This window comes from Entelurus aequoreus, linkage group LG06 (assembly GCF_033978785.1).
Source record: "Entelurus aequoreus isolate RoL-2023_Sb linkage group LG06, RoL_Eaeq_v1.1, whole genome shotgun sequence".
NCBI lineage: Eukaryota > Metazoa > Chordata > Actinopteri > Syngnathiformes > Syngnathidae > Entelurus > Entelurus aequoreus.
In genome coordinates this window covers 38,949,045-38,961,063 of record NC_084736.1, presented here as the reverse complement: position 1 = coordinate 38,961,063, position 12,019 = coordinate 38,949,045, and the positions used below count along the sequence as shown (strand labels likewise).

Sequence of the window (12,019 nt, the reverse complement as noted above, 5' to 3'; positions counted from 1 at the left end):
CCACTGCGTCTTAGTGCTGTCTTCATCACCTGGGGATGATAAGTACTGTTTTTCTCCACTTTGAGTTATGTGCTTGACCTTTCCGCACTCTGTTTGTGTGATGTATCGGGACATTAAATTCTCATTTATTTGCACGTGTCTCCCGCTTTTTGGGGGTCACGTCCTCCCCTACAAGGAGCATACCTGACAGAATGATCCCACAACGACATGTGACTGGCTTGAATACTGCCCAGGTGGTGATTAGCAGCAGGTGAAAACCATAATACTAATCACCCCCAGGCAATGAAGACAGCATTAAGAAGCAGTGTGAAGCTAGTGCCGGGAAAATACAACCACAACAGGAAGTGGAAACAAAATAAGAGCACAAGAAATAACCAAAAACACCTAAAAACTAAACTGAGAATGGCCTGGCTTAACAGGTCTTAACAGGATACCTTTTAGGGGTGAACAAAAAAATATATTTACATCCGAATCGCAATTCTCATTCATCCCAATTGTAAATAATTTCATAAGATTAAAAGACTTGAATTAGAATAAATTACTAAAAATATGTTTTTAGGCCATCTCCATGCAACCAGAAGGAGCTTTTGTAACCTGTAACTTGTTTTGAAAAAGTTTCATTATAATTGCATCATAAAACATTGCGAGAATCGGTTTGAATCGATAATCATGTTGACTCGATTCTGGTTTGAATTGTCATCTCAGGAATCGGAATCAGTTCGTTAGCTGCCCAAAGATTTACACCCCTTGTACCTTTCACATTCGAACTCATACGGTACCGATTCCTCGTACCTGGGAATCAATACCTGTATACCAAGTTTTTCTACTTGTTTGTTTTGAACTGTTTTTATTTTGACTCATGGTTCTTACCATATTTCATCTGACCATTTTAATCATGGACTTTTTTTTTTTTAAACTTCTATTTAAAAACTATATTTCAATGTGTTTTGTGCTTTTTATGCTGTCCTATAACTTTACGCAACTGTGTTGTTCGCCCCAGGTGTGTCGCCGTAGTCAGGAAGTAGTCTTTGCCATTAAGTTGTATGTGCCAGTTTTGAGTCGGACAAAGTGTTTATACTGTAAGTATTGTTGTTATATACCAGGGGTCGGCAACCCAAAATGTTGAAAGAGCCATATTGGACCAAAAATACAAAAACAAATCTGTCTGGAGCCGCAACAAATTAGAAGCCATATTACATACAGATAGTGTGTCGACATAAATTGAATTGAGATGACTTAAAGGAAACTAAATGAGCTCAAATATAGCTACAAATGAGGCATAATGATGCAATATGTACATATAGCTAGCCTAAATAGCATGTTAGCATCGATTAGCTTGCAGTCATGCAGTGACCAAATATGTCTGATTAGCACACCACACAAGTCAATAACATCAACAAAACTCACCTTTGTGCACTCATGCACAACGTTAAAGGTTTGGTGGACAAAATGAGACAGAAAAAGAAGTGGCATAAAACACGTCCTAGAAAGTCGGAGAAAGTTATACTTGTAAACAAACTAAGGTGAGTTCAAGGACCGCCAAAATTAGTAGGACAAAACGGCGCTCGCCAAAAACTCGAATCAGTGAAGCATGTTTAATACAAACAGTGTGATTTATAACAATTAGGGAGGTTTGTGTCATGTTTGTCCTCCTACAGAAACCATACTAAAACAAAAAATATATTTTTTTCCCCTCATCTTTTTCCATTTTTCATACATTTTTGAAAAAGCTCCAGAGAGCTACTAGGGCGGCGCTAGAGCCGCATGCGGCTCTAGAGCCGCGGGTTGCCGACCCTTGTTATATACCCATATACCTGTATATGGTTGGGTATTACACCAATAATAATAAGGACACGGAAACCTTGGTTGCTCTGTAGCTTCACGTTTACTACTGTCGAGGTCAACAACAACTCTGTATGATACAGGAAGTGACATCAAGAGCAGGAGGCATGACGGTAACTCAGCAGGGACAAAACTAGGACTGTTAATACACAACATCCCTCCCCTTTTACTTTTAAGGTTCCCTTAACAAAAATAAAATAAACAAAATCAAAGCCAACTTCAAAATACACGTCAGTCTCTTTTGTGAAATATAAACTGTTCAACGATAACTTTTAAACAAATACAACACTTGCCTGAACTAGAGAATGAGGGTGGACTACCTCAATCCCAAACTGAACCCTGGGGATTATTCTGCCCCAATGACACGGGTCAGCGCCTAGACTACAATGACAGTCTATCTGGGGGTCGTCTTTCTCGTTGAGGGTAAACACGACCTCTAGGCACTTCGGTCACTGTAGATGGTGTGGGTTCTGGTCTGGGTGAAGCGAAACCTGAGGCAGGTACTCGTGCAGGTTCCGGTGTGCCAGGAGCAGATCCAGGTGCACTTCGAACAGCAGCCGTGTCTGGGGTTTGAGGCTGCCCCAGGGAAGGACACAGCTCCGGAACAAAAGATGTCGGCTGGCGTGAGTCATCATGAGACCCCAAAGTGTGCAGCAGTTGGTCGAGGTGTCTTCTCCAGATGCGATGGTCACTGGTTTCTACAGTATATGAGACAGGACCTGTTTTGGAAACAATGGTCGCAGGCACCCACTTTATGTCGTTGGTGTAGGTCCTAGCAAGAACCCGGTCTCCTACCATGAAGCTCCGCAATTTTGCATTTGCCCGTCTTTCCACTTGAGCCTTCTGTTGCTGATGCACAACCTCTCTTGTCTTTAGAGGTTTCAGGAGATCTAGTCGAGTGCGGAGTTGTCTCTTGAACATCGCTGAGGCAGGGGACACCTTTGTGGTAGCATGAGGGGTGTTTCGATATGCCAACAAGAAAGCATCGAGGCGCCTTTTAAGGGTTTGTGTGCTTGGGAGGACTTGAGAGCTTTCTTCAGAGCCTGTACAAATCTTTCCGCAAGCCCATTTGTAGCCGCATGATAGGGCGCAGACTTGATGTGCTGAATACCATTCTCCTCCATGAACGCCTTAAATTCTTCTGACACCAGTTGTGGACCATTGTCGCTAACCAACTGCTGTGGCAGACCATTACGACTGAAAATGGATCTCAACTCTTCAATGGTTCTCTCTGACGAGGTGCTCTTCATGACAGCGACCTCAGGCCATTTGCTATGAGCGTCAATTACAAGTAAGAACATGTGGTTCTCTAGTGGTCCAGCAAAATCAACATGGACTCTTTGCCATGGTTCCTCAGGCCAGTCCCACGGATGCAAGGGAGCCAGCTGTGGGAGGTTTCTCAGTTTCTGGCAGGCAGAGCATGACTTGGCTTTTTCTTCTATAGCTGCATCCAGGCTTGGCCACCACAAATAGCTGCGTGCCATTTCTTTCATTCGCACTACACCACAGTGCCCAGAGTGAAGCTCATCAAGCACTTTTTCTCTTAATGGTGGAGGAATAATGACACGATAGCCCCACAATAAGCATCCAGACTGGACTGAAAGCTCATTTTTTCTCATCAGATATGGCTTTAAGCTTTGGGTCATATCTCCTTTTCTGCCGCAAGCAATGATGTCCATAACTTCAGACAGGATTGGGTCATTGCGAGTGTGTCTCTTCACATGAGCTGAGGTCACTGGGGTAGCAGCCGCTTCCTTGAAGCAGAATATCTCAGCCTGTTTCGGCTCAATGTGTGTGACCGGCAGTGGAAGTCTTGACAGCCCATCAGCATTTCCGTGCTGATCTGCCTTCCTATATTTAATGTCATACTGGTGGGCAGACAGTAAAAGAGCCCATCGTTGCATACAGCTGGCAGCAAGCGATTGAATGCCAGTATGGGAACCAAAAATGGAGGTGAGAGGCAGATGGTCAGTCAATAGCGTGAATTTTCTGCCATAAAGGTACTGGTGAAATCTTTTCACCCCAAACACTATAGATAGTGCCTCACGCTCAATTTGGGCGTAATTGCTTTCTGCTTTACTCAAAGTCCTTGATGCAAAAGCGATGGGCCTTTCATCGCCCGATGGCATTATGTGTGACACTACTGCCCCCACACCATAAGGTGAGGCGTCACATGCCAGCTGAATTGGCAATGTGGGGTCAAAATGAGTGAGGACCTCAGATTGTGACAGCGCTGTCTTCACTTCCTTGAAAGCTGTCTCACATTTATACATCCACTTCCATTTCTTAGTTTTGTTCAGAAGTTCATGCAGAGGCTTCAATGCATTTGCAAGGTTAGGCACAAACTTTGCATAGTATGTTAGGAGGCCCAGGAACGACCTCAGCTGACTTACATTCTTCAGAGATGGAGCCTCTACAACAGTCTTCACCTTTGATGGTGCCTTGTGGAGTCCTGTGCTGTCGATTACATGCCCCAGGTATTCAACAGAAGGCCGGAAAAACTCACACTTATCCTTCCGAACTCTCAGGCCATATTCCTCCAATCTTTGCAGTGTGATGTCCAGATTCCTCAAGTGTGACTGCTCATCCGGTCCCATGATGAGCAGATCATCGAGATAGCACTGGACCCCTGGTATCCCACTGAGAATCTGGTCCATGGCTCTTTGGAAAAGTGCTGGGGCAGAGGTAATTCCAAAAGGGAGCCTGCGGTACTTATACAGGCCTTTGTGTGTCACTATAGTCAACAACTCTTGTGACTCTGAATCCACATGCATTTGTAGATAGGCCTGACATAAATCTATCTTACTAAACTTCTGGCCTCCAGCTAGGCCGGCAAAAAGCTCCTCAATAATGGGCAAAGGATACTTCTCAGCATGTAGGACAGGGTTCAATGTGACTTTAAAGTCACCACAGATCCGTGGAGTTCCATCCTTTTTCATGACTGGAACAATCGGGGTTGCCCATTCGCTTGTGCTCACTGGTTCCAGTACTCCACTCTTCACTAACCTGGCTAATTCTGCCTCCACCTTCGGTTTTATGGCATATGGAACAGGTCTAGCTTTGAAAGCTTTTGGCACGCTTCCTGGTTTCACTGTCAGCTTAACTGTAATGTCTTTCATGCTGCCAAGTTCTCCATCAAAAACGGGGAAATGTGTCTTTAGAATCTCCTGTAGTGGCCCTGTGTCCCCACCCCTAACTAGGAATACTTCCTGCCAATTCAGACTGAGCTTCTCCAGCCACCGGCGGCCTAGCAATGCTGGCCGTTTCCCTTGAATGATGTACAGTGGAAGAGTCTTTTTCTGTCCGTTGTGTTCCACTGTCACATCCACAACTCCCAGCACTGGGACCGGTTCTCCTGTGTCGGTCCTTAACTTCAGCCGGGTTGGTTGTAGCACAAGGTGCTGTAGTTTCTCACTGTAAACAGCTTCTGATACCATCGATATGCGTGAACCAGTGTCTACTTCCATTCTTATAGGAAGGTTCTCCAACAGTGGTGTGACATCAAGAGCAGGAGGCATGACGGTAACTCAGCAGGGACAAAACTAGGACTGTTAATACACAACAATTGTACTTACCACACACCGGCTGTTTGATTGCAACGTGCATCTGTCTTGCAGTTTTGACTTTTAGTATTAGCGTCTTGTTTAATTTTTGAACGATACACAAGCCTTCAGCTCGATAGGAAACATGACCAAGTACACGTACGTAACCCTTCAGTTCAGGATATACATTAATAAATAAATACTGTCAGGTTCTCATTAGGACTCCAATTGATGGGGTGTTTGAACATTTATTTGTCCCCTCAAGGGGGTGTGACAGAAAATAATTGAAAACCACTGATCTATGTAGAACACACACTTTAATCCTGTACGAATGTATTAAAGGTATATTACATTCTAGTCTTCGTATTTACCTGAAGGATGCAGCTGCCACAAAGATGGGAGGGCTTGAAGATGTATCTACGCAACATTTTGACCATTACAGCTTATGTAGAAGGTAAGTGTTTTAAATGTAGATGAAAAATCATAATATGACTATATTATGCCTTTTTTCACATAATAAAACAGTTTCTTGGTGTAATAAAACCTCGTCTTTGGTCAAAATACCCAAAAAATCTAGACTCAGAGCAGACTTAAAACCCCCTGGAAGCAACACAGGGTTGCCAATATACCTTTTCCAGGCATGGCCAGGGGCGTGGTCAACTTAATGTCATCATATAATTTGAATACTCTGCAATGCTGTATATATTTTCCTTAAAAATGTTGTACAAACATTAAAAAAAAACGTATTTATTAGTATTAACATATTTTTCTGTTTTGCTGCTCAATATGCAATGTACTTTGTTGAGAATTGTTCATGTTTCTAAAGACTTCTCTAATCCTTAGAGACTTTTTCTTTGTTAAAAAAACTAACAACAAATCTAGCATCTTTTTCTGGTGTTATTGTAGACTTTACTTGTGTTTAGACACTATCTGGTGTTATTGTAGACTGTATTCATGTTCAGAGGCACTACTTCTGTTGCTCCATATCCGTGACGAACAGCGAGAGCTGCAGTGAGCCTGAAGTCACACTTGCTTCGTGTTATAGCTCCAACTCTACTTTCTATTCCTAAAAGCCGCCACCGTCCTCTTAATATTTGCATGTTGCACATTTTGGAAATCACTGTCCGCGGGTATATCTGGGACATATTAAAGTACGTCCACTAAGCTGACATGCTGCCTCCGCTCCACACAATCCCTTGCGTATTGCTTACGTCGCCACAACATTCTGTTTCGACAGTGCTGTTTCGGTGAGGTCAATAAACAAATTGGCGGGACGCAGTGTTTTCATACAATATACAAATAGACAGACGTGTTCGCTGACATTTTGTCACCATAAGGTGGTCTGCAAAATTAACTCAAGTCAGAGGCCATTAAACATAGATCAATGTTGAGATGTGCACAGCAATTACTTATATGATACAATCCAAACAACCTTCCCTAGTCATGGTGCAGAAAAACTAATTAAACCAGCACAAATATTAAACAAACACAGTCACACATAACACTTCCACTTTGTGGAAATGATAAAAAAAAACATCCAATTAGCATAAAAAATTTCAAACTACACCAATTTAAATCCATTACAAGGGATGATGGGAAAAATGAAAAACACTCTCCACATTTAGCCATGTTTGGCACATTTTAGCTGCTTGATATTTCTGATTGATTAAAAAACTTCAGAGAGGTCATCACGGAACTAAACAAAGCAGGAGCCGATACATATATATATATATATATATATATATATATATATATATATATATATATATATATATATATATATATATATATATATATATATATATATATATATATATATATATATATATATGTATATATGTATATATATATATATATATATATATATATATATATATATTAGGGTTGTACAGTATACTGGTATTGGTATAGTACCACGATACTAATGAATCATATTCGGTACTATACCGCCTCTAAAAAGTACCGTCGTCACGTCGTGTCATTGTTGGTTTTACGAGCAGACGAGCATGTTCCACAGCGCGCACACACAGAGTACTTACAAGCAGACACAGTGTGTAGACAGAAAATGGAGAATGGACGTATTTTGGTGTAAAAACTAAAGATAAAGGTGAAGTTATAACACTGAAATACCCTCAGGAAGAGGTGCTTTAAGACACGGCTAGCTAGATGGAGGGTAAAGTCCACCCGCAGTCAGCAGTGTTGTAGCTACTTCTAAATCACTAATCCTTGTCTCCATGGCGACAAATAAAGTAAGTTTCTTACAAGTATTATTATCACTGGAGAACGAGGAATAGCTAAACATGCTTCACTACACACCCTAGGAGGATACAATAGCTCACCTGTCATGTCTTTTGATCATGTTTTGTTTGGCTATTTTCTGTCAGGTTTTTGGACACTTTTACTTCCTGTTTTTTCACTCCATGGTTTTGTTTCCATGACGACCATTAGTTTCACCTGTCATGTGTTCGAACTCACGCACCTGTCATTAATCATGTCCTTATTATTTAAGCTTGTAGTTGCCAGGCAGTCGGCATGGCGACATTACCTCTGATACCCATGTACCCATGTTACCTGATGATACCCTTGTTACCTTTGATATCATAGTTCATGCTGTTCTTTCTGGTCACAGTAAGTGTTTATTTGTTTCATGTCCATAGTTTTGCCTTTGTGCTAGTTTTTTGTTTTCATAGCCAAGTTTGTTCTCCGCCTTGTCGCGCCTTTTGTTTGTACCCTTTTTTGTAGTTTATAGTAAAGATTAAACATGTATTTACCTTCACGCCATGTCTGATCCAATTCCATTTCATTCCGGGAAAACAAAACCACCCCATAGACCACGTCCTGACAGACACGTCACAAAATGTTTGTTTTTTTTCACCCACAAAAACCCTGGTGGGGAGAAATGGAAGACATTTTGGACAAATTAGAGGGGAGGATTCTTCCCCCCTCCTGACCTACCTCCACCCACCCCTAAAGACGATTCCAGACCGCAGGTAGTGTGTCTGGTATCCGCTCCTTGAGGGGGGGGATATTGCCGGGAGCTGTGTTGGTGGGGTGGCTCAGCTGCGCCCAGCCAGGCAGCAACCTCCAGCCCGGCCACCACCACGAGTTCTTCGTCATGCCACCACCAGCTTTTCACCACGCCAAGCCACAGCCTCCAGCCCGGCCACCACCACCAGTCTTTCGCCATGCCAAGCCACAACCTCCAGCCCGGCCACCTCCACCGGTCTTTCGCCATGCCAAGCCGCAACCTCCGGCCCAGCCACCTCCACCAGCTTTTCACCATGCCAAGCCACAGCCTCCAGCCCGGCCACCACCACCAGTCTTTCGGCATGCCAAGCCGCAACCCCCAGCTAGGCCACCTCTACCTACGCCAAGGCTAGCACCAAACCCAAGGCTAGCATCTGCTCCAAGGCTAGCACCTGCACCACGGCTAGCTCCACGCCAAGCTCCAAGGCTAGCACCTGCGCCAAGGCCACGCCAAGCTCCACCACGCCAAGCTCCACGGCAGGTTCCAGTACCTGCACCACGGCAGGTTCCAGTACCTGCACCACGGCAGGTTCCAGTACCTGCACCACGGCAGGTTCCAGTTCCTGCACCACGGCAGGTTCCTATACCTGTACCACGCCAAGCTTCAGTATCTGCACCACGCCAAGCTTCAGTACCTGCACCACGCCAAGCTTCAGTACCTGCACCACGGCGGGTTCCAGTACCTGCACCACGGCGGGTTTCAGTTCCTGCACCACGCCATGTCCGATCCAATTCCTTTGCATTCCGGGAAAACAAACCACCCCATTGTCCACGTCCTGACATCACCAGCGTCATTAGCGGTGACGCCGTTACTGAATGTAAACAAATGCCTTGGGTGGATCTACACCTATCATCCACTGTAATGATATCAAGTACAGGAGCGTATCTAGTCGATACTACTATGATTACATCAATATTTTTTACCATCACAATCTATTTTCATTTTTTATTTTTTTTACTACGTTTATAAACTCAGGAAATATGTCCCTGGACACATGAGGACTTTGAATATGACCAATGTATGATCCTATAACTACTTGGTATCGGATTGATACCTAAATTTGTGGTATCATGATCTGATCCTTTTGTTTTCTCCTTTGCTTTTATCTTTATTTTTATTTGTTACAATTTGATTTCCATTTTCTACGCTTGTTTTTATTATGTCTTTACTTAATCATGTCTTTTACTGTTGTGAAGCACTTTGAGCTGCAATTCTTGTATGAAAGGTGCTATACAATATTTGAGAGAATGAGCACGTTCAGTGGAAGGCTCAGACTCTCAAAATGCAACACGGAACGACACAGGAGGTCCTTCATACCGACAGCCATCAGACTGTATAATGCATATGTTCCTTGACTGCACTTAAATGTAGAGTATATGTAAAATATATTTATATTATATATATATAATATATTATATATATTATATTATCTATTATTATTATTGTCTATTGAGAGCGAACTGTGGTGCTGAATTTACCCCAGGGATCAATAAAATACTTTCTATTCTTTTCTATACAAATAAAGTGTATTATTATTATTATTATTATTATTATTATTATTATATTATTATTATTGTCATGATCCATGGTCCGGATCATGTTTTGTTTAGTTATGCTGTTAGTTTTGGACTTCCTTAGTTCCTGGTTTCACTTCCTGGTTTTGTTTTGTTTCCATGGTTACTCATTAGTTTCACCTGTTCCACGTTTGGACTCACACACACCTGTCTCACGTTTTCACATTTTGAGTCCCGTACCTGCTGTCACTGTTATTTAAGCTCCCAGTTGCCAGGCTGTCTTCCTGGCAACATCACCTTCTCTTCACTAGATAACTCTTACCCAGGATGACATCACAGACCAGGATTTTTTTTTCAAGACTTTTTCTTTTGATCACTCACCTCCAGCAAAAGACTGTAAAAACATTATAAGACATTATCAGGACATGTTTTTACAAATTAGATCCTGTCAGTCACAGTCACCCAGTTTTCATGCCCCGCCCCCCAGAACTCAAGCCACGCCCACGTCACACAATTATTTTTTTTCACCCACTCAATCCCAGGAAGAAAGACTTTTTGGACAGTTTGGAGGGGAAGATTCTGCCCCCCCCCCTGACCTCCCACCACCCACCCCAAAAGACGGTTCCAGACCGCAGGGAGCGCGTCTGGGATCCGCTCCTTGAGGGGGGGGCTGGGGCTGGGGACTGTTCAGGTGGGGTCGCATTTCGTCACGCCAAGCCACAGCCTCCAGCACGACCACCACCACCACCAGTATTTCGTCACGCCAAGCCACAGCCTCCAGCATGACCACCACCAGTCTTTCGTCACGCCAAGCCACAGCCTCCAGCACGACCACCACCACCAGTTTTTCGGCCTGCCAAGCCGCAACCTCCAGCTAGGCCACCTCCACCTGCTCCACGCCCAGCTCCACGCCAAGATCCACCACACCAAGCGCCACCAGTACCTGCTCCACGCCAGGCACCAGTCGCAGCTCCACGACGCCCAGTGCCGCCAGTCGCAGCTTCACGACACCAAGTGCCGCCAGTCGCAGCTTCACGACGCCAAGTGCCGCCAGTCGCAGCTTCACAACGCCAAGTGCCGCCAGTCGCAGCTTCACGACGCCAAGTGCCGCCAGTCGCAGCTTCACGACGCCAAGTGCCGCCAGTCGCAGCTTCACGACGCCAAGACCCCTCAAGCCAAGACCAAGTCCAAGACCCCTCAAGCCAAGACCAAGTCCAAGACCCCTCACGCCAAGTCCAAGACCCCTCACGCCAAGTCCAAGACACACCACGCCAAGACCAAGTCCAAGACACACCACGCCAAGACCAAGTCCAAGACCCCCCACGCCAAGACCAAGACCCCCGCCAAGACCAAGACCAAGACCCTCGCCAAGACCCACCAAGCCAAGACTCAAGCCAAGACCCACCAAGCCAAGACTCAAGCCAAGACCCACCAAGCCAGGACTCAAGCCAAGACCCTGACCCAAGCCAAGACCCCCCCAAGCCGCCAAGAACCACGCCGCCGGGACCCAAGCCATGACCCTTTAAGCCGCCAGGACCCAAGCCAAGAACCACCATGCCAAGACCAGGACCCCCCATGCCAAGACCAGGACCCCCCATGCCAAGACCAGGACCCGCGCCAAGCTTCGCCGCCTGACGCCCCTGGCCAAGCTTCTCCGCCTGCTTCGTCGGCTCCACGCCTGTGTCATCTGCTGCTACCACGACGACAACGCGCCTGCCTTCTCGTCGGCCACGGATATGGCCGCTACCTGGTCGTCCGCCACGCCAAGTGCGCCGATCTCCTCGTCGGCCACGGATGTGGCCCTTCCCGGGTCGCCCACCTCGTCAGGTACAGCGGCGGTCTACGCGTCGCCGGCACCTGATTCTGCCCCGGTGGATTCGGGGACACGTGGTCTGGCGACCCACCGCCATGTCCCCCTCCCGCCCTCCCATGACTCTTGTTCATTTTTTTGGTTTTGGACATCTGGTATCTGTCCTTGAGGAGGGGGTTCTGTCATGATCCATGGTCCGGATCATGTTTTGTTTAGTTATGCTGTTAGTTTTGGACTTCCTTAGTTTCTGGTTTCACTTCCTGGTTTTGTTTTGTTTCCATGG

At 45.2% G+C, this 12,019-nt stretch overlaps 2 protein-coding genes across 2 annotated transcripts in view; one reads left to right on the top strand and one right to left on the bottom strand.

Annotated features, from left to right (window-relative positions):
- Nucleotides 1-2,291: 2,291 nt before the first annotated feature.
- Nucleotides 2,292-5,360, bottom strand: LOC133652729 (uncharacterized protein K02A2.6-like). Its single transcript, XM_062051782.1, has 3 exons — nucleotides 2,819-5,360; nucleotides 2,638-2,765; nucleotides 2,292-2,540 (listed from the first exon to the last, which is right to left on the bottom strand). Exons 1-3 carry the CDS (start codon nucleotides 5,358-5,360, stop codon nucleotides 2,292-2,294), a joined length of 2,919 nt encoding a protein of 972 aa, XP_061907766.1.
- A 402-nt stretch (nucleotides 5,361-5,762) lies between these two features.
- The window catches only part of si:ch73-29c22.1 (kelch-like protein 20), a 107,926-nt gene continuing 101,669 nt past the window's right edge, over nucleotides 5,763-12,019 (top strand). Inside the window, exon 1 of the mRNA XM_062049505.1 lies at nucleotides 5,763-5,838. Coding sequence (XP_061905489.1) covers nucleotides 5,780-5,838 — 59 coding nt within the window. The 5' untranslated portion in view covers nucleotides 5,763-5,779. The remainder of the gene's footprint in view (nucleotides 5,839-12,019) is intronic.

Excerpts from the sequence above, each read along its gene's own strand:
- LOC133652729 (XM_062051782.1), bottom strand. The coding sequence starts at position 5,360 with ATGCCTCCTGCTCTTGATGTCACACCACTGTTGGAGAACCTTCCTATA. Across the intron at positions 2,766-2,818 it reads AGGCGCCTCGATGCTTTCTT|CGATGTTCAAGAGACAACTC; the intron begins GTTGGCATATCG and ends CCCCTGCCTCAG. Across the intron at positions 2,541-2,637 it reads CAAAATTGCGGAGCTTCATG|AAACCAGTGACCATCGCATC; the intron begins GTAGGAGACCGG and ends CATATACTGTAG.